Here is a 23,289-nt window from a genome sequence, read left to right as displayed (position 1 = left end):
TCGAAGATCAGGCAAGTGAGAGCGAATTTGACCAAGAAGGAGATCTTGGTTTTGAGGACATGCTTGTTGATGATGATAGTAGTAATTCTGGTCAAAACCTTGACCTTCTAGAACCTTCTACTCCAGCTTCAGGAGAATCGACGTCTAGAAATATCCCTTTGGGGAGATCTCATCGTACTTTATCTTCAAGTAGCGAGTTGGCCAAAAAACAGCGAGAGAAGACTCAACGTCCGACAAGTGAATAGCTCAACTCTGTACCCATTATCCATGCGTCTAAATCTCGTGCTGGCAATAAAACTACATCTGCGTCTCGCGACAATTCTGTAAGAGTCCGGCCCTATCCCGCGTTTGTGCCTCCTGGGACTTCCTTCCGCTTGACAACTGAGCCTCGACCATTTCGGGAACTGAGCCTATCGACCATGCCATCAATTGACTACAGACATGTACACAAACTCACCCAAGCTTGGTCGCGCAGCCTCTTTCCAGGGCCTGCCTGGGAGCTGATGGAAGATATTGGATGGTACAAAGAACGATTGTATCAACCAGATGGCACTCACCCTAGGCCACTGACACTCGTTGGCGTCTCTAGTAGTGCCTCCGATCTTGAAATATTGACCACAATGTGTGTATAAGTGCCCCGCACAGCTCGAAACTTTTCTGCAACTTGGTTTGCGTGGTGAATAATTGATCGTTTTTCAGCGATGGGCGTAAATATCTGCCGTCTCCGACTGCTGACGATGAGAGCGAGAACTGGACACCACCTCCACCTGTTGACTGCTTCTTTGGTCCGCTCGGAGATCAAACCATCGTGTCTCTAGGGACATTCGAATCTGTTTCCCTAGGTGATTATGCTCATCTATCGCCTCGACGAATCTGGGACGTAACAACATTATGCAGCGAAGTATCTCAGCACATCGACCGCCCAAGTTTTCAATGTTGGGGGGCCTGCATGGGGACTTGATTGGTGCCCAATGACGGATGGATTGTTGAAAGGTACATGCGAAACCCCTACACACTTTAACACACTGCCTACGTTCTTCAGAGAGAAACTATCATAGATATCTCGCCGTTGCAACTTTCCCCAACATGAAATTTTCTCTGTCCCCTTCACCAGACACGGCATTCTCAAGGCCGGCGTGCCTACAGTTATGGAGTTACGGTCCACCGGTAGAGGAGGCATCCGGCCTCGATGCAAACGTTAAATGTGAAATGATACTCTGTGTTGATGATGGACCCTCATTCGAAATAAAATGGTACCCTTTGCCTTCTCATGATTCAGTGAGTTGCCCAGTCCCTAATTTAGTTAGCTGTCTTCATTTTTTGTAGGCCAACATTGAATCAGCAGTTCCAAAACTCGGTATTCTTGCAGGAGTATTCACGGATGGCTCGCTCTCGATCCACTCCGTTCCTGATCCCCACCATTTGAGAAGTAACTTGGGTCAGGATGTTGAAGATCCGATATATAGTCAGTGGTCTCCTCGTTTTGAAGCCATACTGCCGCTCAGGCTTATTTGTAGTGCATACCAAGGCAATTTTCAAGGTTTTCCCCAGTAACTCGGCTTGTGCGTGTCTGAGTTGGGCAAATAGCGAACTACTTGCTGTTGGATGTTCAAATGGCAAGTGCTTTGCATGATGTTGCATACCACTTCGTTCAGTTGGCTTATTCAAGCAATACCTAGGCACCATTTTGGTATATCATATCAAAGAGGCACTGCTACACCGGAAACCAGGAGAGACCGGTACGAATGTGAGAGAGCACTCGGAATTTTGTTGGACTAACCGAAACTTTCAGTCATCGATCCTCTCCCGTATGCGGTCATTCCTGCAGCCCAGATCGCAATTCGATCCGTCACCTGGGCGCGCCAGCCGCCATACATATTCTCTGACGGAGAACTGAAGGGAGATATCACTTCTGATCCCACAACGATATTGGCCACCTCTTACTCTGGAACTATGTACTTTGCCGATACCAGGGAAAACCAAGCTTATCCGGCTTTCCGGGCTAGAGGCTAGCTGGAGTTATTCCAGGTGTTTGAGGTTGTGATACTGATAGTTTTCACGCTTAGATATCCCGTACTGTGTCGAGTACGCCCCATACATCGGGGGAGTGCTTGTACCCGAGCATGATAACCTCCTGAAATATTATGGGCTATTTCCGCAACTTATCGGTCATGGTACAACAACTCTCATTGCCAATGGCCCTATATGGGTATGATTCCCTAATATTCACGCCCACTCATCACCACATATCACATCTTCGCAGGACATTTCGACATCCGATTTTCACCCATACGTTGCTGTTGCCTGTTCGGATGGCTCTGTAATGACAAGTTGCCTGATGAAAAACGTTAGGAAAGCAGGCTCGTCCGCGGTACGTGATTTTTTTAACGTGGTTTGGTATTGATAGCATTCGCAATCACCGCAGCCGATTCTCCAATGGAAAGCCTATCAAATGGACTATAACTCCCACACAAATCAGTACCGGATGCTTGATAATTTCTTGCCAATGGTGAAGATTTGCAAACTCGAATCGTGGACATTGCTATTGACACACCGCACACAGGAATTGACTGAACGCTCACAGACAACGAAGAACGCAAAGAGGCGTAAAGGTGAATCCGGTGCAGTGGCTCCTCAGGAAGGGCGCAGTTATGACGGGTCCGGTGCCTGGCCTGCTGAAGTCGGTGTCCATCGTGTAGCGTGGCATTCTGGTGGGGGACTGCATTCTGCGCCTCTCCTAGCGAGTGCGACGGCCAGTGGTTTATGCAGGATCGAATGGATGAAGGGCCGAGGCCAGGAGGGGATAAATTTGTATTCCATGATTCAGCATCTGAGAGGTGGGGAGACTGTGGCAGCGAAAACCGTTCTAAGCGATACAGAAGATGGCTAGCATCACTGTCCACTCCTACTCCAGGACACACATTATCATAGCCTTGTATGTGATGTGTCACAACCCTTCTGGGTGATGTCCAGACACTTGACGCTGCCCTATGCGGAAATACTCATTACTGGTTATTGGCGCGCTTTCATTGAAGTCCAGTGGGATACAGTAAGCCTGACTTTCCCGAGGTTGAATCGACACGCTCAGGCCTTGAAAAGTCCCGGGATATAACTGAACGCAGCGCAGATTGCCTTTCCCTCCATTGGGGATCACGCAAGCGTTCAAGTGCCGCTAAAGCCTCCAGTAATCACGCCTCCATATCCATGCACTGGAACACGAAGCCAAGCTGTCGGTGATGAGACCTAGATGAAATATTCAGAATAGCAGCTAATGGCCAAAGATCTCAGAATATGCGGAGGAGTGCGCAAGTTTGGCGTAAAAAATTGCAACTACTAGACAATCATTGCTAGGGATTATTGGTACGTGCAAAAAAAGAAAAATTCTATGGACTATGGATCGCCGATAAGCCATACAAAGGATGAGTGGGCAGGGTGAGTTAGCATTAACTCACCATCACAGACCACATTAGCCCTTTGACCTATTGCTCTCCTCCAACTCCCCCTCTAGCTCCTTCCAGATCTGGTCGGCCCACCGTGTCAAACCTCCATCCAGATATGCCTGGCGCAGGCGATCTTCCACTGCGTCTACCCTTGGATTCCCGCTCGGTCGGGTAGCCTCGTATTCATCTCTGGAAACGTACGACTCTTGAGAGGCAGATTCAAGACGGGCTTGATAAGAAGACGGAACCGATGCTGAGATACGTTGACGCATAAATTTAGAGAATTCTGGCATCTGGGGAAAAAATGAGAAATATATGGCATCTGCGAAATACGTTGTTGCTTACAGTTTGGATGCCTGTTGCCTTCTTAAACACATAATATGACGCGCTGGCTATGGTCCCGACAAGCCCTGTAGCAATAATGAGTGCTTGTAATGCATCCTTGACTCCATGAAACGAAGATTTTCCCAGGGCATCGAATCCTCCCTGGGTTGTTAAGGATGATGATGGCGTTTGGGGACTTGGGGATGGAGTGGGATATGGCCTAGGGAACCGATTTCGCGCCTGCAGAAGGACAGAGGGTGAAGACTGAGCGGTATGAATGATCGGAGCGACCTCGGTCACCAAGTGCCCAGACTTTCTTCTTGCATATACCAGTGGAATTAGGAGTCCAATCGTCAGAGAAACCTACGTACCCAAAGTCAGATAACCCGGTCCGAAGACAGGTGAAATGTTTGGCCCACAGTGCATATAGACGCGATTTTCACGCCTGTGGACAGGTTAGCTGGTCTGTTCTCAACAATAGAGGAGGGCCTCGATGGTTCCTCTGCTATCGAATGGCTTCGAGGGTTCGCATTGGTTTGGCTGAAGTTGTTCATGGGAAGACCCTGTGGCTGTGCAATGGCCACTATGACGAACTCAAAGTCCGCGCTCGTTCTCATTGCTGACGGGACAGAAGAGATTGAATTGTGAGTCGGTATGAAATAAAGCTTGAATATTGGGCACTCATTCCAGCCTCAACAGCGTTGTACCGTTTGTTCATCTTCTGAGAGCTTATTTAGCGGGAACTCACTTCGTCGCTCTCGCAGATATGACGCACTTGTACGTGCAGGCATCAAAGTAACATCGGCATACGTGGGGCCTCCTGGGAATACATTCGCTAATTGTTCCAGGGGCGTACGGATTGTGCCGGACGTCAGGTTCGACGACGTGAACGATCCAGTAGGCTGCAGTGCGAAGCCCCTGTTTGGAGATATGCTGGAAATATGAACCCTTTTTAGCTCTCTTATGATGCTCTCCTGATTCCAGGAGGGGCGAAAGGGGCGGAAACGCTCTCGAATAATGCAAAGGTACAGGAACTTGTGCGCACCTTCATCAGCAAGAAGAACATCGTCGGCATGATTTGCGCTGGTAAACCCGATTTCTGCTTGATTGTCAGCGAATTGCGGGTATTAACACACGTCTCAGGCACACTGACAGCGCTCAATGCGAAGTTAGCTCGCCAGCCACTTACTTCTCATCCCTCCGTGAAATCCGAATTAGAAAATGGTAATAACAATATCTCGAATGGAATCATTTCTCCCAACCATCTGCCTTTTATAGAGTTTGAATACTCAGAGGAAAGCGTGGTGGTGTCTGGAACGTTGGTGACAAGGTATGTCCCCCGTCGTCTCCGCACAATGACTTCGATTATTTACTTGTTGTTTAGCCGTGGACCGGGTAAGTTTCATATTATGAAGGATAGGTATGTTGAAAGGATGAGAACATATTGGGTACTAGGCACGGCCTTTCCTTTCGCTTTGAAGATAATTGACATGCTGGCTGGCGAGGAAAAACGAAAAGAGGTTGAAGCGCCTATGATGTTTCCTCCAAGGTCTTGACGAGAGCAAAATAAGGGTGTGTTTCGTATCCGTTCTCTCAACTGCGAAGTGCTGTATGTATCTTCAATATTGCCGTTAATGAACTATCATCATACGTGTGAGACTCCGGTTCGCACCTTTTTCCCGTCGTGCGGTGGGACAATGACACCACGCACGATCTTCCGATCTCACCGTCTCCCGAATTGCACTTGACAGAAGCTTTGGATCTTGTCGCGATCGTACCATTGAGATTATGGACATGGCTCGACCCCATGGTGACGACGGTAATTTTATGACGTACATGCATGCATCATAGCTAGTGAGCTGGGTCAGTGTGAGGGCGAAGAGTATGTCCAGCCACCAATCATCATTGCCTCTTGCGCCCGTCGCGCTGATGATGTCAGTGCCTACACCTCGTAAACCAGAGTGCCTTGACATCTAACTACCGTGTTAGGCATTGCGACTTCACTGGGGTATTAATTGTGCGATGAACCGCTTCCTCTTCCCCCTGGTGCTGAAACTGGGTACAAACATAAGCATTGGAGCTCGATTTCGCTCACACAGCAAGCTACACATTACACGAACAAGGCGCCTCCCTTCCCAACGCGCATGTCAGGGTGTGTCGGGCACCTTTGCGGTCGATCACCTACGCGGTCTGTCGGGAGATGATCGTTCCATCGGTCGTTTCCCACGCCATCGAACTCCAAGTTAATTGAATGTCGGGTGAGCGCTTCAAGAGCATTTTGCACAATTTCCGCCTCGCCAGCCCCTTTTCACGCCCACGAGTAATTGATTCTTAACGAACCAGCAAGCAATCAAATCGCTTATAGTGAAATGGCTGGGTCTTTTGCTAAATATGCCCGACAGAATACTGCCTCTTCCTTCACCATGACTATATAATATAGAGGCTGGAGTCCTCCCCACGCCATGGTGCTTGTTGGCTGTTCCATACATATATCCGAAGCTGATTCTCAATCGTCTTAGCCGTACCGCTCTCCTCTACCGTGATAGCCAGACCGTGAACTCTCCCAGCCCTTTCCTTCATAACGCCCTTCACGTGTCGAACGCGTCCCTTGCCGCATGGTTTCAGGACATGGAGTGAGTAGATTTCGCGCGTCAATGTGCCTCATGGCGTCGAATGTTTTAATCTCTTCAGTCGACCAAATTCAGTATCTTGAAGCTGGCCGTGGGGGCATGTCGGTCGAGCGAACCGGCGGGAAGGCGATGATGGGCACGCAAACTAACAACCATTCTTAGTTTATGCTCCACTGGGACCTGCATCGACATTATCGATTTCTTCCTTCAAGCCTAGGCGAATGTCACAAACATATATATGCACCTGTGAACCTCACGCAATCTAGATTTGGGCGCCTTCGTGCTCGATCAGCGGTGAGACAAATATCATGTGTTCGTGTGGCATGCAGAACGCGTGATTTCATCATGTTGATGCGCGGCGCGCGTCTGCAAATCAGTTGCCAAGAATGCTGTGTTTGTCACGCCCTCCACTTCCCACGTGTTGGAGCCTCAACCTAGTTCCCAGTTCCAAGGAAAGGCTAAAGGCTTTCAACTACACGCTTACTGCTGTCCCACCGGCAGGGCCGCACCATCCTACAGTTCGCCACTGCGGAACTCCAACACTTCGGGTAACAAAGCGCCGGCGTCAAACTCTTTGATGAATTGATGAGCCGCGCGGAGACAGACGAATTAGTCAATACAAACCAAAGCGTGTGGTTCGCCTCTTGGACTCCCTTAAAGGCCATCCCTCCCACTCCCTTCATTGACAAATTGACGCCATACAATACGCTCAGCGCTGGATCCGCTGCTCTTGATAAGCCGCCTGTCTACAAAAAACATGTCTACATTTTCACTAATTCCTCAGAAACGGGACTTTGGCTCATTCGAGAGGTTGGAGAGCCTAATCGAGGACGAAGAAGCCGATACGAAGACGCTGGTGTTCCCAGATACTAAGAGAAACCGTGTCTCCGGGTTCGGTGACTCCTCTTCACTCACTCTACCAGCATCATTGTCGAGCAATGCAAACATCACGCCCCAGCCCCTGTCCGCGAATGCTGCGGAAATCGATTCTCTCGAAGCCTCCATTCAAGGCTATGACAACTGGATTGAAGAGAATAATCAGTCCATTGAGGTTTTGAAGGCGCAGGGGCTCCTCCTTGGTGGTCTTCCCAAGAGGCATGAAAGTCAGATTGAGAGGCTGCGTGGTGTCAATGATTATTACACTGGGTTAAGAGGCGCAGACCAGGCTCGGCTCTCAGAACTCCTCGCTCATATGGCTGCCCCTGTACCTGCCTTGGCTCCGCCGGAGTCTTGGTCATCGGCTCCTGTCCCGTCGCGTTTCCTGAAACCTTCTCCCCCTGCACCAGCTTCACAGTTCCAGATACCCACACCCCTTCTGACCACCCCAGTGCCCCTTTGGACGTCTTCTCCTGGTCAATGGACAAATTTTGACCCCCACGCTCCTGCCCTCGTCACAACCCCACAGTCGCTCCCAGTGCCTATCGGCGAAGGCGATGCACCTCAATACATGAACGATATGGGGATTGCAGAGCCAGGCGCTCCCCAAGATGATACCTGGCCTTCAATTGATATCCTCAGTCAAATCATGGTCCAGTTAAGCCAAGTCGGCAGCGCGAGTGACGTTGTAGATTCGGGTAACGACGTTCCTACCAGATCTGGCGCAGGATTGAGTTCCCGGTATCTTAGGTTGGTCTTGATGTGGGTTGTCTCATATTCTACGCCACTCATGCTGTTCTCTCATTGCAGCGTTCAAGAATTCATCGAATCTGCGTCAGATGGCTTTGATGAAAACGTCAAGATCGAAGATGCATTGAAAAACCTTGGGCTTTCTAGTATCAAAGATCGTCTGGACGGAATGTCCATCCTCCTTTTACCCCACCAGATACTAGGTGTTGCATGGATGTTGGATCGGGAGAGGTCAAGGTTTGGAAGATGCTCCGTCTCATATGCTTGTTTCTCACATTGACCTCAGCAATCGCGGAGGAATTTTGGCAGATGAAATGGGTAAGACGATTGCGGTTTATTTGCGTCCGTCATACCCTGTCGCTGAATATAGATGGCCCAATTGATGAACGACAGGCCTGGGAAAGTGAGTGTAGCGTTTCTTACAGTCATCAATCTCGCTAATTGTAAGCAGGACGTGAGTTTGAACTTGTATGATCTGGTGATCTGGTGATCTGGCTAAGCTACCTGGTCACTTGCTTTCTCGTGTCCACAGCATCCAAACGTAAGCCTCAGTTTCCGCTAAATGATTCAACTAACTTACGGCGAGGACCAGCATCGCAACAATATCACAGAATCGATCCGAGGATCCTGCATGCAAAACCACACTCATAGGCATGCATGCAGTTTATACGTCAATTTATGTCTCACCAAGTCCTGTTTCAGTGGCACCTGTTGGGCTACTCGCTCAATGGAAGTCTGAGATCGAAATGGCCACAAACAACTGCTTTAAAATTTTCATATACCACGGCCAGGATCGCCTGAAAGACGAGAAGTCTATTCAACTCTATGATATTGTCATCACATCCTACCACACATTATCCAAACAAGTCCCAATGTGCGTAATTGACGGAACAATACACCATTGCATTGCTAACTTTCGCTTCCGTCAGTACAACCGTCTTCAAAAATCAAAAGCCAAGAAATTGAAGGGCGACGAAACTATGAATGATGACGCTGGCAGTGATAACGACGCAGAGGAGGCAAAGAAGTGGTCAAAGGGTTTACTCGCTCAATTTGATTGGTATAGGGTACGTGGAGAACGTCCCGATCTCGATTTCTGGGGCCCTATTTTCTCAGCCCACTTTGACAGATCGTCCTGGATGAGGCCCATATCATGTAGGCTGTGATGACGCCGTCCATGGCATTCCTTCGACTTACCCTGCGATTTCAGACGCAATCGCAAGACGCATGTGTCTTCAGCCGTTGCTGAATTAGTGGCGAAGTATCGTTGGGTGAGTTACTCTATAAGGTTTTCTTCAACCTTCCGAATTTACGGGCGTTCATACCGTTACAGTGTCTGACGTAGGTTTCTTGGTGTTGATTCCTTGGGGTGCTTGCGCTTATTGCCGTCCGAAGGGGCACGCCCATCGTGAATGGCCTAAATGATGCGTATCCACTCTTCAGATTTCTCAATATCCGTCCATGGCAGGATTGGGTCACATTCAAGGTAAGCTTGGATTGTGCTTACTGATACTAGACATGATACAAGTGTAGAATGGGATAGGATCACATATCCGATGGAGAGGGTAAGAAGGCCATTATATGCGCGTACGTCAACAACCCAAGTCCGAGAATGGCGTGTTGGCTAACTCATACTTCTGCTAGTACAAAATTGCAGGCAATCTTCAAGAGCACCATGTAAGGGAATTCCAAGAACCCTCAGCATCGTACCAATGAGATGCGATATTTTAGGCTGCGTCGAAAGAAGGATTCTCTTCTGGATGGGAAGCCTCTCGTGAATTTGCCTTCCCGCCATATGTTCAATATTGAACTTTATTTCTCTCCTGAGGTCTGTTGATCCATTCGGTTAAACAGTTCATCACCCACTTTTGCTCACGCATCTTTGTGGTAGGAAGCGGATATTTATAAGTTCGTGGCAGCGCGGGTTCGTAATTTACCGGATTAGTGCTACCTGGCGTCGAGCTCACAAGCTATGCAGTCGAACATGGTTTTCAACAAGTATCTTCGCGAAGGCACCGTTCTCAAGGTACGGTAGAATATCTTCTCGCCGAGACATATTTCTAAGCCACCTGGGACGAGGGTAGAACTACGCCCATGTCCTGATTATGCTGTAGGTATTGAGTCCATTCGCTTGGGTACTTTGCCCTGAATCTTGGCAAAGTCTCCGGCTTCGTCAGATTTGTGTCCACCCTTGCCTTATCGAACAGTATGCAGACGCATTCCGCACTCCTGAGGAAATGCCCAAAGATTTGAGAAACGGTACGGTACACGGCTGGCCGGTTTTATGTCACAAAGTCCGCTGAATGTCCCTGTCCAGAGCTTCAGCGAGCGAGCAGGGAGCAGGGGGTCGATTTTGTAGAAAGAATCACCCAGATGATAGCAAGAGAAGCTGAAGCACGCCTGCTCGCACTGCGAACGACCAGTGACCATCAGGAAAGCGAGGTATGTCACAACATCATTCTCAAATGATTGCCAGCTCACTACTTTATACGAAGGATGTCCCCATTGCTGAAGAGTCTTGCCCTGTGTGTTATGAGCCTCTGGGCCAGGATGCACTGGTAACTCAGTGTGGACATTCGTTTTGTGGCGAGTGCCTCGACAGGTGAGTGTCGCTCCTCGCAGCCATATGAGGACGGCTGACCTTTGTCACAGCGTCGCGGAACTTCCATTACGGGATGACAAATGCAAACCGGATGAGCGCCCATGTAAGCGGGGTGTGCATATTTCACAAAGGCTGTGCGATTTATTGCATGATAGGCCCTCTTTGCAAGAAACCGATCTCTAAGAAGTATTCTTATATGAGGTCGGCATTCGAGCCTCGGGGGATATGGGCGGGGATGAGTCGGCCGGTGGATTCGGCTCTCCAGCCCTCGAGTTTATCCGAACGAGAGGCAGGTCCGAATCCCCCCAAAGAAATCATGTCTTGCGTTCATTTGCTCAGATGGAGGGGAGCAGGGTTGTAGTCCTACCCCAGACACCCTTGAGGACGAACGGGGAGTCGGGAGCAGGTCCACGGGGAGTGATATAGCTAATGGACCTGCCCCTCCTGCGCTGTCCAAATTCCTTCCGTCTACCAAAATGCAGGTGCGTCACAATCATCTCATAAAAGATTCTTCTTCACATTCGTGTTTTAGGAAATGATGAAGTTGTTATTGGAGTGGCGTAATCAAGACTCCAGCGATAAGAATGGAACATCACCTCCCCAAAGTGACTTGAATCATGATCCGGACAAGGTGGTTATCGTGTCGCAATGGACCTCTGTGCTCGACCTATGTGCTTCGTACCTGGAGGAGAATGGATTCAAGCATGTTATGTGAGTATGGGGTATGATTCGGCTGGGTAGTTCTCACCATGGAGTCAGGTATTCGGGGAGACTATCTCCTCGCCAAAGGAACGACTCCATCGATACTTTTATGACTGACCCCAAGGTCACTGTTATGCTCAGTCAGTAACAGAAGGTTTTGAACCAGTCCCCACACTGATGTGATGTAATGTCAGTGTCCTTGAAGGCTGGCGGAGTGGGATTGAACCTCACTCGAGCTAATCGTGTCATCAGTTTAGATCTGGCATGGAATTTCGCGAGTGAGTGCTTATGTCGTTCCCCTGACGATTGGCTTAAATTTTCTCTAGGCGAAAATCAAGCCTTTGATCGGGTACACCGCCTTGGGCAGCAGAAAAAAGTTTTGATCCATCGCCTTACAATTCGAAACACAGTCGAGGCCCGAGTACTAGAGTTGCAGCGACGGAAGGTGGGTCCCTGATACGCAAGAATGGATCTCTTGACTTATATCCGCCATAGCAAGAACTGGCAGAGGGGAGCTTGGGAGAAGGCAGCGGCAAGAAAATCAACCGTACGTCCGTCTCATTCGGTGCACATACTCTATATTTAGCTTGGTGTTTCGCAGGCTTTAACGTTCGCGAACTGCGCACTATGTTTGGTTTGACCGGTTCTCGCGATGGCGCTGAACTCTAGGGTCGTCTATATTTATGCTTGTAGATGAGTTTATTAGACCTCCTACCTCAGTATCCTCGGACACAGCGACTGTATCTGCCATTAAATCCCCGGAACGGACAGACTGGATTCGTACGTTACATCCATCTATACACTTCGCGTTGTTTATTCCTTGATTTACACTCCTACTTGTATCTAATGAATACCATTGTTACAACTTAATCCATTAGGGAATTATTTGAATTAAGACAATCTCCAGAATACGATAGATGAATCCTCGAATAGATTACAATTACAAATCTTGTTATCTGAGCTATGCGATCTCTCGAGGCGTAATGGCCCAACAGGTACAGAGCACAGAGGGGCTTGAGATAATTGATTGACGGGACAAAGACTTACGGTTTGATGGCGGAGGCGGAGGCGGTATGCTGGTGTGCGTGGCTTGAGATAATGACGGATGGACGGCCAGTAGGACATGCAGAGGTGTATCACTACGCAAGGGGAATACGGGTGGGCCAACATCGGCGCGATGAGATATTTAGGTAGCGTGGAGCCGGTGTGCTTAATCTGCGACTGCAGCACCAATAGGTGCTGACGTTTCCGAAGATTCGTTCGAGCGTTCGACTTCTTCAATTTCCTTCCCTAGCTGAGATAAGCGGTCCTCTAATGTTGGAACTGTATCTGATACCAATTTGTCTCTTTTGGTCGAAAGTTTATCAAGACGATGGCTTAAAGAAGCCAGCTGCACCTCCATCTCCACCACCCGTCGTTTGTCGGACTTGAGAGCCTCTTGGACCTGCGCTCTAGATCTAGCGGCCTCTTTCTGCACTTCCTGATACTCGGTTTCAACAGCACGCAGCCGGTCCTCAAGTGGTGGTAAGGACTCTTCCACAAGCTTCACCTGCTCGTCTGCCTCCACTGAGGCCGACAACAGTTGCCTTGTTGCCCCCTGCAAAGCAATAAACCTCTGGCGATTTCGTAAATCAGTTTGAGCCGCCTTCTCAGACGCTCGTTTGAGAGCCTCTATCTCATTGCGGAGTGCATGATCGGCTCGTTGAGACTCTTTTCGGGCAGATTTAAGTCTTGCCACAATGGCTTCCTTCTCTGCGCTCAGCGCAGAGAGTTCTTGGAGGAGTTGAGATGCGCGTTCCTCCACTGTGAGGGGTGGATTTGGGGGAGAATCTAAGGTAGGCGTTGCTGAACGCGTTGTAGCAGGGTTGGGGGGTTGGGTAGAATTGATGTTGGTGTGAGCCTCGTCGATGAGATCCGAATCAAGAACGGACCCGTCTATATCCACATCACGCACATCAACAGCAATCTTCTACGCGACTCGCAATGCTCACCTACATGGGAAGGCTCAGTTGTAATCTTCCCGCGGATACTGTCTTCCCCGGAAGCAATAGCCAGCTCAATCTCATACTCTCGGGCAGGCAACAGACCGTATAAAATTACCAGTGCGTCTTCATCCGTGTCGTCATCAATGTGCATCACCACTCTCTGCCATGGTGTGCCATTGACTTTGATAGAGAGACCCTTCCCAAGGGACTCAGATATGGAAAGATGCTTGTGTATTACAGCGCGAGGTGGACTGAGGCTGATGTGATGATCCGAGGGCGTCCCAGCTTCATCGTCCTCGTCCAGCAGGTTGCCCGGTAATGCACAAGAAAGCACAAAAGTAACAGACACGGGCGTTATCTCCTTCACAGTTAGGGAAAGACGATGCACCCATGGCCGAACAGATTGCCAGCCAGCAGGAGGTGAAGGAGGGCGACGCATCGAATGTTGGTAGCGATGGCTTTGTTGACGGTTATTGATATCGGAGCTCGACACATGGGATCCGACGCAATGCGAATCCAAGGTCGTCTTCTAACGGAATGGTTTTTTCTCGGTGCTTTTCATCAGGATGCCGCGTTGCTAGTTCTGAGAGTGCAGATATAGCGAAATCATACGCATCCACCCTTCTTCTCCCCAGAACAAAATTCAAACTGTGGGTAAATCCTACTCAACGTGAGCAGGAGCTTAAGCACAAGACAACCGAAGGACTATACGCGTGGCAGGTGGGGTTCATGCTATATGTCATTGCTTTTCCCGTGCCAACTGATCTATGCACCTTAGTGGGAGAATAACAAAGGCCCTTTATTCAGTTTCCACGACGGCCCGCCATATGCCAATGGAGAACTGCACATGGGTATTGCAATACACTCGTGCTATCGAACAACTCTAACGACTCTATTCACGCATCAGGTCATGCAATGAATAAAGTTCTCAAAGACATAGTCAATAGGTTCCAGGTCCTTCAGGGCCGTCGTGTTAAGTGCGTGTCCTGAGGACAATGATTCTGCCTTCGCCCACACTGTCTGAATCCCAGTTATGTGCCCGGATGGGACTGTCATGGCCTACCCATTGAAACCAAGGCTCTCGAAAAACTCGAGGTATAGCTCATATATTATGCCATCCACATTTATTAAAACTTCTGATTTACACAGTCGATGCCAAACACTCTTCCTGCCGCGAAGGTTAGAGAGGAGGCTGAGCTGTTTGCAAGGTCCCAGATTTCTGTGCAACGTTCAATGTTTCACTCCCTCGGCATCATGGCTGCCTGGAACGAAGACGGGACGTACCGTACTTTGGGTAAGGTGGATGTCGCTCTTTGTGCAACACATTTCATACGTGCAGTAAATTAGATCATGATTACGAGATGCGCCAGCTCCGTATCTTTCAGGATATGGTTAAGAAAAGTGAGACCCCTCGGTTATCCTCTAATCTGTCAAGCCTTTTGATGTCTGAAAGATTTGATATATAGGAAGCATCGCCCCGTCCATTGGTCTCCTTCTTCTGTCTCTGCACTAGCCGAAGCCGAACTGCAATATTCCGATGATCATATATCACATGCGGCGTATATTGCTTTCCCGATACTCTCCCTTGATTCCACGTCGGTAGATTTAAGAACCACCTTAATTTCGCGTGGCGTGTCCGAACTGCAGCTTCTGGTTTGGACCACTACCCCATGGACGATACCCGCGAACATGGTTCGTGCCCTTCGGCTTGGTAAATGTGGAAGTGCTGAAATGACCATTGCAGGCGATTGCTGTCAACCCTGAATTGACATACGCTATTGCCACATTTAGTCGTGGACCCCGTACAGGCCATCCTGTGGTCATTGCGGAGGGGCTTCTAGAGGGTTTGAAGGACATATTTGGCAGTTATTCCATCATTGCCACCATTCAAGGTAATTTTCATGCCCGCATCACGACCAAATCACGACTCATCTTTATCAGGAAGCAGCATCGTCAGCACCAAATACTCTCACTTCTTTAAATCTTCCGCCCCCCTGGAAGTGATTGCCTCTTGTCATGTTTCCCCGTCATCTGGCACTGGCTTGGTGCATATGGCACCTGCCCATGGTTTCGAAGACTATCTGGCATTTCTCTCGAGTGCATCCCTAGATTCGAACCAAGAGGGAATCGTCGCTGACATACTCTGTTCTGTTGATGAGCACGGACGGTTCAGCCATGATGTAATATCGCTTGCTCCATCTCAAGAAATAGGGGAGAGATTATACGGAAAGAGTGTGTTGGGGGAAGGCAATGCGGAAATAGTCTCCATCCTTCGGGAATCTGGCATATTCGTACATGATCACAGGTATAGGCACCGCTACCCATACGATGCAAGAACACAGAAACCAATGATCGTGCGGTAGGCATCGCTCAATGAGAGGAGTCCAGCTTTGACCTGACAATGCGCATACGTACCTAGTGCAACATCGCAGTGGTTCGCTCGTGTTGGTGACATTAAAGGCGAAGCACTTGAAGCCCTCAAAGACGTCATATTCCACCCAGATGCATGTAGGGATACCTTCACATTAATCTGAATCCTCTGCAAGCTCACCAAGTTTCCTTCAGCACGGACTCGTCTAGAGTCCTTCATACGCGAAAGGAACGAGTGGTGCATTTCTCGCCAACGTGTATGGGGAATACCTATCCCATCGCTACACCATACCCGAACTGGAGAGACATTGCTCAGTCACGAGAGCCTTGAATATATCCTATCCATCCTCGAAAAGGAAGGTGTTGCATACTGGTGGACGGGACCTAGCGCAGAATTCCTCCCGACAAGCATCCGGAACTCAGACGATGCTGAGAATTGGGTTAAAGGAACTGATACCATCGACGTGTGGTTCGATAGCGGTACTTCCTGGACAATGCTTCGAAGGTTCGGAGCAGGTGGAGAGCATGTTGTACCTGCCGATGCGTGTCTGGAAGGATCTGATCAGCATCGAGGATGGTTCCAATCTATGCTGCTGACGGCGATTGGGTCACGGCCTGATGGTACCACTGGGAGAGCACCATTTCGGCATCTTATCACCCATGGTTTTGTGCTAGATGAGCAGGGGAGGAAAATGAGTAAATCTTCTGGGAACGTCGTTAGCCCCTCGGTCATTACATCTGGTGGCAAGGTATGGTCTGCTAAGATTGGGAATCGTGTCTAATATGCCAGGGTTCACCTAGGATAAAACCAAGGACCCCGCGTATGGTGCGGACGTCCTTCGACTATGGGCAGCCAGCGTAGATTATGGCAAGGATGTTGCGATAGGCCCCAAAGTCCTCGCGCAAGTGTCTGACACTCTCCGAAAAATACGTAACACCATCCGTTTCTTGCTCGGCAACACTCTTGAGGGTGCCACCCTTGATTATTCTTTGACTGTCTCAAAACAAAATATGACAATAGTCAGTGTAGAGTAAACTCGACTATGCTCGTCCTTGACGAAGCAACCTTCATAGATCGACCGCTATGTGATGCATCAGCTCATTACCCTCGACAGTGTTGCTCAGGAAGCCTTTAAATCCTTCAATTTTCAATCAGGCTCGTGTTCCCCCATCCTACAAACCATCCCGAATTGACGCCGGGACACAGTCATACCGGCACTTGTTGCATTCACGAACTCAACGTTATCTGCTTTATATTTTGACGTCACTAAGGACATTCTTTACGCCGAATCCCCGAACAGCATCTCGCGCCGGGCAGTAGTGACGGTTTTATTGCATGTCAGGTTCCTTTTTCTTCCTCCCTATCCTTCGAACTGACGAATAACAATAGGTCCTTGATCAACTCACAACTATCATTTCGCCCATTATACCTTTTCTTGCGGAGGAGGTGCATCAAATTCGCCAGCTTGCAGCTGGGAGGTCCTCTACCAGCTCCGTTTTTGAGCGTGGCTGGAAGCAAATGGTAAGTTATTTCACCCTGTCTTTACGTGGAGCGGTCCCGAGACGACAATTTGGGCCAGGATCCTGCTTGGGAGGACTATGATGTGCTCCGTGACATGAACGATTTACTCAGTCTGCGAAATACTGTCCTCGGACTCCTCGAGCGAGCCCGTAGCGAAGGGTGAGTTTTCCAAGTTGGGCTGTGTTCAGCGGTTTACTCCAACCGTCCCAGAAATTTGCGAAGTTCTCTGGAAGCCACAGTAAGCATCATTCCCAACCAGGAGTCTGGAATGGAGGCCATGCGGCTGCTGGAGTCTCACAGTAAATTATACTCTGTTCGCCGAGGTGGTACCGTCTGACCCTCATGCACCAACAGAGGACCACCTGAGCACATTGTTCATAGTGTCAGATGTCTCACTACACTCCCTACACTCCACGCACTTGGATGGTTGGGGTTATGAAGGTAAAATGTCGGTCCATTCCAAACCAAAGCATGCTCATCAGTCACTTACACAGATATCTATAATGGCTTGCTTGTTTCGATTCACCCTTCATCAGATCACAAATGTCCAAGATGCTGGCAATGGAGAGCGAAGCAACCTGATCATTTGTGTCATCGCTGCATAAGCGTACTGAGCAATTGATGAAGAGGCTACAAAAAATACAGCACTGCGGATACCACTGTAGTCGCCAGTCATTCCCCAGACAAAATACAACCCTTGTAATTTGACGTCAACGTCAACGGCTAATAGCTGCGCCCGAACATCGACCAGCGTTTAGCAGGACGTTGACAGGCGGGGCATTTGTACCCCTCGGCTGGAGTGCCCCAACGTTCTTGATTAAATGGAATGCAGAGCGATTTTGCGCCAGCCGATGGTGCACGCTCATCTGTCTGCTCAGCACTGAAAGACCCGACACGCAGAATGGAGCCTATGAAATGAAATAAATGAACAAAGAGCACTTACGCTCGGGCACTACGCTCCTTGATGTCATCCTCGCAAGACGTTTCCTCGCACCAAGGAATGACCGCAATGCATTTAGCATCCAACGTAGGCACGAGTTGATCCCATTCGGTGACCGTCTTCAATCTTGCCTGGAAAATATCGTTTGCGCGCTTGTACATGTCATCTTGAATCTTGTTCAAGAGGGCTGGAACCGCAGTTGTGAGCTCTTTGATTGAAATGTCATGTCTTGTCGCATCATCACGACGAACACCAAGTGTCTTGTTAGCTCTGAGGTCCTGAGGTCCAATCTCAAGTCGGAGTGGGACACCCTAACAGTGAACCGGTCTAATTCATGGCCCTGTGACTCAGAATAATCTTTTATGTACCGTACCTTCTGCTCCCAATCAGCAAACTTCCACCCAGGAGTATACGTATCCCGTAAATCGGCTCTAGCACGGACGCCTGCCTTCTTTAACGTTGCAGCCGTGTCATCACAAGCATCCAAAATCCTCTTCTTTTCCTCTGCCGACATCTTAGCCGTCAAACCGCAAGGAATGACAACCACCTGTACGCTAGCTACGCGTGGAGGCAGTACCAGCCCTTGATTATCCCCATGCACCATAACCATCACACCAATCGCTCGAGTTGACAGACCCCAACTGTTCTGCCACACGAATAATTTGGAGTCTTTTGATCCGGCAGGTTTCTCAGGATCCTCGACGACAATCTCGAACATCTTACTGAAGTTTTGTCCGAGGCAGTGTGAGGTCGCGGCTTGGATACCACGGCCTGAGGTGGGGATGAAGCCTTCGACAGTGGTAGTGTACAGCCCTCCAGCGAATTTTTCCTTTTCGGACTTGACACCAGGAATAACTGGGACAGCAAGGAGCTCTTCATAGACGCGGCGATAGAGGTCAAGAATTTGGCGGACTTCAATATCTGCGTCTTCTTTTCGGGCATGTGCAGTGTGTCCTTCCTGCCAAAGGAACTCTCGTGTACGGAGGAAAGGTTCTAAGGATATAGAAATTAATATCTGACGGGAAGGATACCCAAAACCGGCTTACGTGGATTCTTGAACTCCCATCTCACAACGCTATTCCACTGGTTGAGTTTGAGAGGAAGATCACGATAACTCTGGATCCATTTCGCGTAGTCTTTCGTTGACCCAATGAGAATTATCCAGCGACATGAAATGACACAACTTACAGGGATACATGACAGTTTCTGACGTGGGACGAATGGCGACAGGCTCCTCTAGCTCCGAGCTCCCACTAGAATAGATCATAACAAGTCCTTCAACATGCGGGTAAAACCCTGAACCCAAGCCATCCCTTACGCTCGTGTAACCCACGCAACCTCCGGGGCAAAGCCTTCAATGTGGTCCTTTTCCCTCTCGAGGACTTTTTGAGAAACGAATAGTGGGAAATAGGCATTCTCAACACCCATATCCTTGATCCGAGCATTGAACCACTCTACGAAACCCAATGATCCCATGGAATATGGTACTGATCGACGAAAGCACTGACCTTGAATGGCTTCCCAGATGGTGTACGACCATGGTTTTAAAATATAGCACCCACTGACAGTATAGTAATCGATCATCTCCGATTTGATCAGAACCTTGAAAAATCGTAATCATCATCACACGACAGCCGAGAGTGAAACCTACGTTCGTGTACCACCCTGCGAAATCTACTTCTTTTTTTATACCAATAGCGATGAGCTTTGCGCCCTCTATGCGGGCATCCTCTTTCTCCCCTTTTTGTTCCGGTTTCTTGGCAGCGCTTCGAAGCAATCAGTTTCTTTTTTACTCCCACAAGGAAAAAAACACCGACGGAGCAGGCTGAACAAGCGATTCAGCCTTCAAGGCCTGAAAATCTTCTACGAGAACTGTGTGCTCCGGGGTTTCTAGACTCCTGAGGTATGTAGCAATGTCTTGGCCTCGTAGGAAGACCGTTGCGTCGGATTTGGAAGGGTGAAGGGCATAGAAAGAAGATGACTCGGCTAGAGACGCGTCGATGATAGTGTGGACTTTAGGGAATGTTTCAGGGGTGAGGGACAGAGCAGACACTAGAGAACAAAGCATTCATTAGTGCCCGATCGTATTTGAATGAGGCAGAGAGAGGACTTACAGGCATCCTTATCGACGCCGAGGAACTCTTGCAAGATATCCGCTGATGCTAGTCTCAAGTCCTTCAAGTTCAATCGTTTCCCAAGTGCAGAGGAGTTTGTCTCCGTGTCTTCCCTGGCGATCACGATCACTGGGATCGGAGTCGCATTCTTTGCAGTTTTTGGCTTAAAGACAAGGGTTTTGACGAGCTGGTAGGGAGTAGGGACGTTCCCTGTCTTGGTGAGTTCTTCTTTCCATGAGGCGGGGGAAGTAGTTGGAGCATGCGACACAAACGCGCCGTGAGTCAAGTTCAAAGCACGTAGTTTAGAGGTTATATCTGCCATAGACATCGCAGAATGTTTTCCAATAATGCCAGATGTGTGTGTGTATGCTTCGAGGGTAGATCGAGCAAGATTGAGAGATAGTCGCGCGAGTAGGATCGATCTTGTGGAAAGTCCAACGCGTGATCCTTTCAAGAACATAAAAATTAATCCTCCTAGCTTTTTCTGACTCAACCTCCGATTGTCACATCACTCGAGTCACACTTTCGGTTTTACCCGCGGGGTGAGAAAAACATTGCTGATTGGATTGGCAACAGGGAACAGTCGATACATGGGGGAGTTCTACCAAGAGTCATCGACCACTATTGACCTTCGGATCCGCCATTTTCTGTAACACTCTCAACAAGTCATCGATTTTGGCGATGTGCTTGTCCGTATATATTTGGATCTAGCAATGAATGCAGGGTTACTCAGCGAGTGGGGATGGTATGCTAAGGATCCAAACGTACCATTTTTGCCTCAGCGGAGTTTTTGTCGACACCTGTGGTCCGCATCACGTTTTGTCTCACGTTCCGGACGGATATCCTCCTCTGCTCGGCTTGTTTGGCAGCCTCCTTAGCCAGTTGCTCTCGTAGGGCATAAGTTGGCCTACGCGATAAAAATCGGCTCCACCCCGCAGTAGATGAGAGCGCACGACTTACTTGGGAGCGAACACACGTAGTGTTGTCGTGTTGACAGGCTCGCAGGCATAAATGCTTTCAGTGCGCAGTGCCTTCTCGACATTCCGCAGCATCTAAATAGACAGTCACTATGGCCTCCAGTAAGTGCGTGACGGAAGGGAACAAATATCTGTATCCACCTTTTCTTCAAATATTGTGACAATAAGCGCAGTCCCATCCTTCACCCCGATAGTGGCAACTTCATTCAAGGGTTTTTTAATACCCTTCTCAAGGCAGTCGACAGGCAAATTCTCGATGAATTGGGTTGAGCTCGCCCCAGACCACGGCTCTCCATCACTGCGACATGATTCGTGAATGCGCTCACAATCCTTGTCATCTTCTCCTCCATCTTAGACATTTCCGCCTTAAAAACAGTGTCATCTTTGGTTGGTGCGTTGGTGGATGTTTTCTGTTTTGAGGCCTTTGGCGTGTCCGCCCCGCGAGTCTGTTTGGTGCGAATAAGCTGCAATGAAGGGTAATAGAAGGCTGGAGCGATCCCGGGGATGCAATGCCTTGCGGCACGCAGATGGGTAGATAGCCCTGGCGCTCCTAGGAGACGTGCCAGTGAGCGAGATGCCCACGCGAGCGTCCGTGTCGACATCCTCAAATATCGATTTAATCGGCGAAGACCGAGGCCGGCGCTTATTCTACAATTTATTAAGATAACCATGGCCACCCACATCATACATTCTATTACTGCTGGCCAAAATGTTTCTCTAGTGCATCGTAAACCAAAAAGATAAGCGCACTGCTAGGCGCACTCCGACAAACTGTAACTCCACAACCAGCATATAGACCTTTAAGCCCTCTAGTCCGATAGATCTCCTTAAATACGCCAGTGAAGGTGGACTTTGGCGGGGTAGACTCCGCGTACTTCGGTGGGGCTCGAGGTCTCAACTCTCCTCTGTCTGAATCGTCGACTTGACACAATCAGCGGGGAAAAGCAAGACAGTATACCCGACGCCCGCGCATGCGCCTGCAAGGGCCGATTCCCAAGATTTTAAATGCGGTTCAGCGGAACTTGTCTCCTTATTGGGCGCATGACGCGCAACGAGTGATCTAGCAACAAGCTCTTTGATGCCGAACCATGCGACACCGCCACCGGTTTCACGAATCAATGTTCCCGTATGGCCCAACCATAAGCCACGGATGCCTTCTGTTCTCGTGATCGAGCGAAGAATCTCAATCGGGCCTGGAAGTGAGGACATTTGAACTGTCGGCAGTGGGAGTCCCGCACTGCCACTTGCTGGTAGCAGCGGGGAGCTGCAAGCATTTGAACTTGCATTTTGCATTTGATAAGTTCTATCGGTGTCCTGGGAAGGGATGTCAGGTAGAGAACGAAGAAAAAGGTGATGTCAATTTTACAGACGAAACTTGTCACAGCACCAGCGCCGCCAGCAGCTATTAAGGTATGAGATAAAGGCATCTTGGAAGGGTCATTAATCGGTGACGGGTCCATCCATGCGAGGGATCGTCGTATGTTATTGTAAGTAAGGAAAAGAACTGCATTCTCCGCTGCTGCGCCAACAACGGGCGGTGGCAAGCCCTGTGTAAAATAGCCTCAGGAGTGCCTTCGGGTACGACGAGTCCCTAGAATGTGCCCACCCTGTATAATCCACGAAACCCTTCATACTTCCAAGTCTTGTATAAACAGTCTATTGGTCCATTGAATCGAGGAGTCTCATCGAGCACTTGGCTCTGCAGTCTGACTTTGCATAAATCGAAAGGGTGCTCAAAAACTTTTGCAACCATCCCAGCAATCTAAATCCAAAATCATGAAGACGTCATATAACAGTTTGGAACCTAATCTGACTCACACTACCAAAAGTGATGTCCTTTACCGCGCGAACAACGTCGAGTTGCTGCTCATCGCTGACTTTAGGGACATCCATCGATGAAAGGAGACGGCGAACGTGCGGAGGGGCGCCTCTTCACGGATGCATGAGCAAATTAAAAAGAGCAACCGCTCAGCCAAGCGTGAAATGGTTTGCGGCGAGATCATCTGACCGGCGTCTTTCTTACTCTCCCACACTCTCCGCATCCCCCACGCGAGCCA

The 23,289-nt window shown here is 49.2% G+C and overlaps 7 protein-coding genes across 7 annotated transcripts; 4 read left to right on the top strand and 3 right to left on the bottom strand.

The window, feature by feature from the left end:
* Positions 1 to 419: 419 nt before the first annotated feature.
* Positions 420 to 2,890, top strand: EI90DRAFT_3018294 (uncharacterized protein; the record flags this gene model as incomplete). Its single annotated transcript, XM_039057218.1, has 10 exons — positions 420 to 622; positions 700 to 842; positions 898 to 993; positions 1,043 to 1,278; positions 1,327 to 1,465; positions 1,518 to 1,562; positions 1,656 to 1,739; positions 2,067 to 2,209; positions 2,264 to 2,371; positions 2,408 to 2,890. 10 exons carry the CDS (start codon positions 420 to 422, stop codon positions 2,888 to 2,890), a joined length of 1,680 nt encoding a protein of 559 aa, XP_038913409.1.
* Positions 2,891 to 4,015: 1,125 nt separating this feature from the next.
* Positions 4,016 to 5,356, top strand: EI90DRAFT_2975247 (DJ-1). Its single transcript, XM_039055846.1, has 7 exons — positions 4,016 to 4,408; positions 4,529 to 4,661; positions 4,721 to 4,850; positions 4,908 to 4,988; positions 5,043 to 5,094; positions 5,149 to 5,159; positions 5,220 to 5,356. Exons 1-7 carry the CDS (start codon positions 4,317 to 4,319, stop codon positions 5,318 to 5,320), a joined length of 600 nt encoding a protein of 199 aa, XP_038913408.1. The 5' UTR covers positions 4,016 to 4,316; the 3' UTR covers positions 5,321 to 5,356.
* A 1,795-nt stretch (positions 5,357 to 7,151) lies between these two features.
* EI90DRAFT_3127282 (P-loop containing nucleoside triphosphate hydrolase protein) lies at positions 7,152 to 11,993 on the top strand (the record flags this gene model as incomplete). The annotated part of the gene is made up of 30 exons (XM_039063997.1): positions 7,152 to 8,020; positions 8,081 to 8,257; positions 8,307 to 8,338; positions 8,391 to 8,423; positions 8,472 to 8,488; positions 8,553 to 8,561; positions 8,632 to 8,898; positions 8,950 to 9,087; positions 9,150 to 9,175; positions 9,231 to 9,291; positions 9,354 to 9,361; positions 9,416 to 9,506; positions 9,564 to 9,607; positions 9,665 to 9,697; positions 9,752 to 9,848; positions 9,912 to 9,944; positions 9,999 to 10,046; positions 10,105 to 10,130; positions 10,182 to 10,279; positions 10,338 to 10,462; positions 10,516 to 10,622; positions 10,673 to 10,725; positions 10,778 to 10,915; positions 10,962 to 11,104; positions 11,155 to 11,333; positions 11,382 to 11,464; positions 11,519 to 11,602; positions 11,651 to 11,769; positions 11,820 to 11,871; positions 11,926 to 11,993. The coding sequence occupies 30 exons, from the start codon at positions 7,152 to 7,154 to the stop codon at positions 11,991 to 11,993; spliced, it is 3,258 nt and encodes a 1,085-aa protein (XP_038913407.1).
* A 541-nt stretch (positions 11,994 to 12,534) lies between these two features.
* EI90DRAFT_3018291 (uncharacterized protein) lies at positions 12,535 to 13,460 on the bottom strand (the record flags this gene model as incomplete). Its single annotated transcript, XM_039057217.1, has 2 exons — positions 12,535 to 13,259; positions 13,316 to 13,460. 2 exons carry the CDS (start codon positions 13,458 to 13,460, stop codon positions 12,535 to 12,537), a joined length of 870 nt encoding a protein of 289 aa, XP_038913406.1.
* Positions 13,461 to 13,807: 347 nt separating this feature from the next.
* EI90DRAFT_3068362 (tRNA synthetases class I-domain-containing protein) lies at positions 13,808 to 18,007 on the top strand. Its single transcript, XM_039061091.1, has 19 exons — positions 13,808 to 14,029; positions 14,088 to 14,160; positions 14,217 to 14,286; positions 14,341 to 14,404; positions 14,459 to 14,603; positions 14,657 to 14,710; positions 14,763 to 15,001; positions 15,054 to 15,201; positions 15,251 to 15,668; positions 15,729 to 15,817; positions 15,875 to 16,428; positions 16,481 to 16,699; positions 16,754 to 16,835; positions 16,887 to 17,017; positions 17,070 to 17,201; positions 17,260 to 17,360; positions 17,412 to 17,500; positions 17,556 to 17,642; positions 17,696 to 18,007. The coding sequence occupies exons 1-19, from the start codon at positions 13,847 to 13,849 to the stop codon at positions 17,821 to 17,823; spliced, it is 3,006 nt and encodes a 1,001-aa protein (XP_038913405.1). The 5' UTR covers positions 13,808 to 13,846; the 3' UTR covers positions 17,824 to 18,007.
* EI90DRAFT_2975240 (prolyl-tRNA synthetase) lies at positions 17,708 to 20,607 on the bottom strand. The gene is made up of 10 exons (XM_039055845.1): positions 20,256 to 20,607; positions 19,953 to 20,193; positions 19,793 to 19,907; positions 19,650 to 19,743; positions 19,460 to 19,595; positions 19,330 to 19,394; positions 19,188 to 19,277; positions 18,515 to 19,134; positions 18,145 to 18,452; positions 17,708 to 18,081 (listed from the first exon to the last, which is right to left on the bottom strand). The coding sequence occupies exons 1-10, from the start codon at positions 20,581 to 20,583 to the stop codon at positions 17,925 to 17,927; spliced, it is 2,154 nt and encodes a 717-aa protein (XP_038913404.1). The 5' UTR covers positions 20,584 to 20,607; the 3' UTR covers positions 17,708 to 17,924.
* A 1,299-nt stretch (positions 20,608 to 21,906) lies between these two features.
* EI90DRAFT_3068354 (mitochondrial carrier) lies at positions 21,907 to 23,221 on the bottom strand. Its single transcript, XM_039061090.1, has 5 exons — positions 23,051 to 23,221; positions 22,839 to 22,994; positions 22,599 to 22,779; positions 22,162 to 22,479; positions 21,907 to 22,141 (listed from the first exon to the last, which is right to left on the bottom strand). The coding sequence occupies exons 1-5, from the start codon at positions 23,123 to 23,125 to the stop codon at positions 21,927 to 21,929; spliced, it is 945 nt and encodes a 314-aa protein (XP_038913403.1). The 5' UTR covers positions 23,126 to 23,221; the 3' UTR covers positions 21,907 to 21,926.
* Between the last annotated feature and the right edge of the window lie 68 nt (positions 23,222 to 23,289).

Source organism: Cantharellus anzutake (assembly GCF_015039405.1).
Source record: "Cantharellus anzutake strain C23 chromosome Unknown EI90scaffold_42, whole genome shotgun sequence".
In the NCBI taxonomy this organism is placed as follows: domain Eukaryota; kingdom Fungi; phylum Basidiomycota; class Agaricomycetes; order Cantharellales; family Hydnaceae; genus Cantharellus; species Cantharellus anzutake.
This window is presented reverse-complemented; position numbering and strand designations above follow the sequence as displayed.

Coding starts and splice junctions, on each gene's coding strand:
- EI90DRAFT_2975247 (XM_039055846.1), top strand. CDS start 4,317: ATGGGAAGACCCTGTGGCTGTGCAATGGCCACTATGACGAACTCAAAG. Junction 4,662..4,720: donor TCGACGACGTGAACGATCCA/GTAGGCTGCAGT, acceptor AACCCTTTTTAG/CTCTCTTATGATGCTCTCCT. Junction 4,989..5,042: donor GAAATCCGAATTAGAAAATG/GTAATAACAATA, acceptor TGCCTTTTATAG/AGTTTGAATACTCAGAGGAA.
- EI90DRAFT_3068362 (XM_039061091.1), top strand. CDS start 13,847: ATGGTTTTTTCTCGGTGCTTTTCATCAGGATGCCGCGTTGCTAGTTCT. Junction 14,711..14,762: donor TCAGGATATGGTTAAGAAAA/GTGAGACCCCTC, acceptor GATGTCTGAAAG/ATTTGATATATAGGAAGCAT. Junction 17,202..17,259: donor AGCGTGGCTGGAAGCAAATG/GTAAGTTATTTC, acceptor AATTTGGGCCAG/GATCCTGCTTGGGAGGACTA.
- EI90DRAFT_2975240 (XM_039055845.1), bottom strand. CDS start 20,583: ATGTCTATGGCAGATATAACCTCTAAACTACGTGCTTTGAACTTGACT. Junction 19,135..19,187: donor ATGGGAGTTCAAGAATCCAC/GTAAGCCGGTTT, acceptor CTATATCCTTAG/AACCTTTCCTCCGTACACGA. Junction 18,453..18,514: donor TTGCTGATTGGGAGCAGAAG/GTACGGTACATA, acceptor GTTCACTGTTAG/GGTGTCCCACTCCGACTTGA.
- EI90DRAFT_3068354 (XM_039061090.1), bottom strand. CDS start 23,125: ATGGATGTCCCTAAAGTCAGCGATGAGCAGCAACTCGACGTTGTTCGC. Junction 22,780..22,838: donor GGTTTCGTGGATTATACAGG/GTGGGCACATTC, acceptor TATTTTACACAG/GGCTTGCCACCGCCCGTTGT. Junction 22,480..22,598: donor TGCTGTGACAAGTTTCGTCT/GTAAAATTGACA, acceptor CGCTGCTACCAG/CAAGTGGCAGTGCGGGACTC.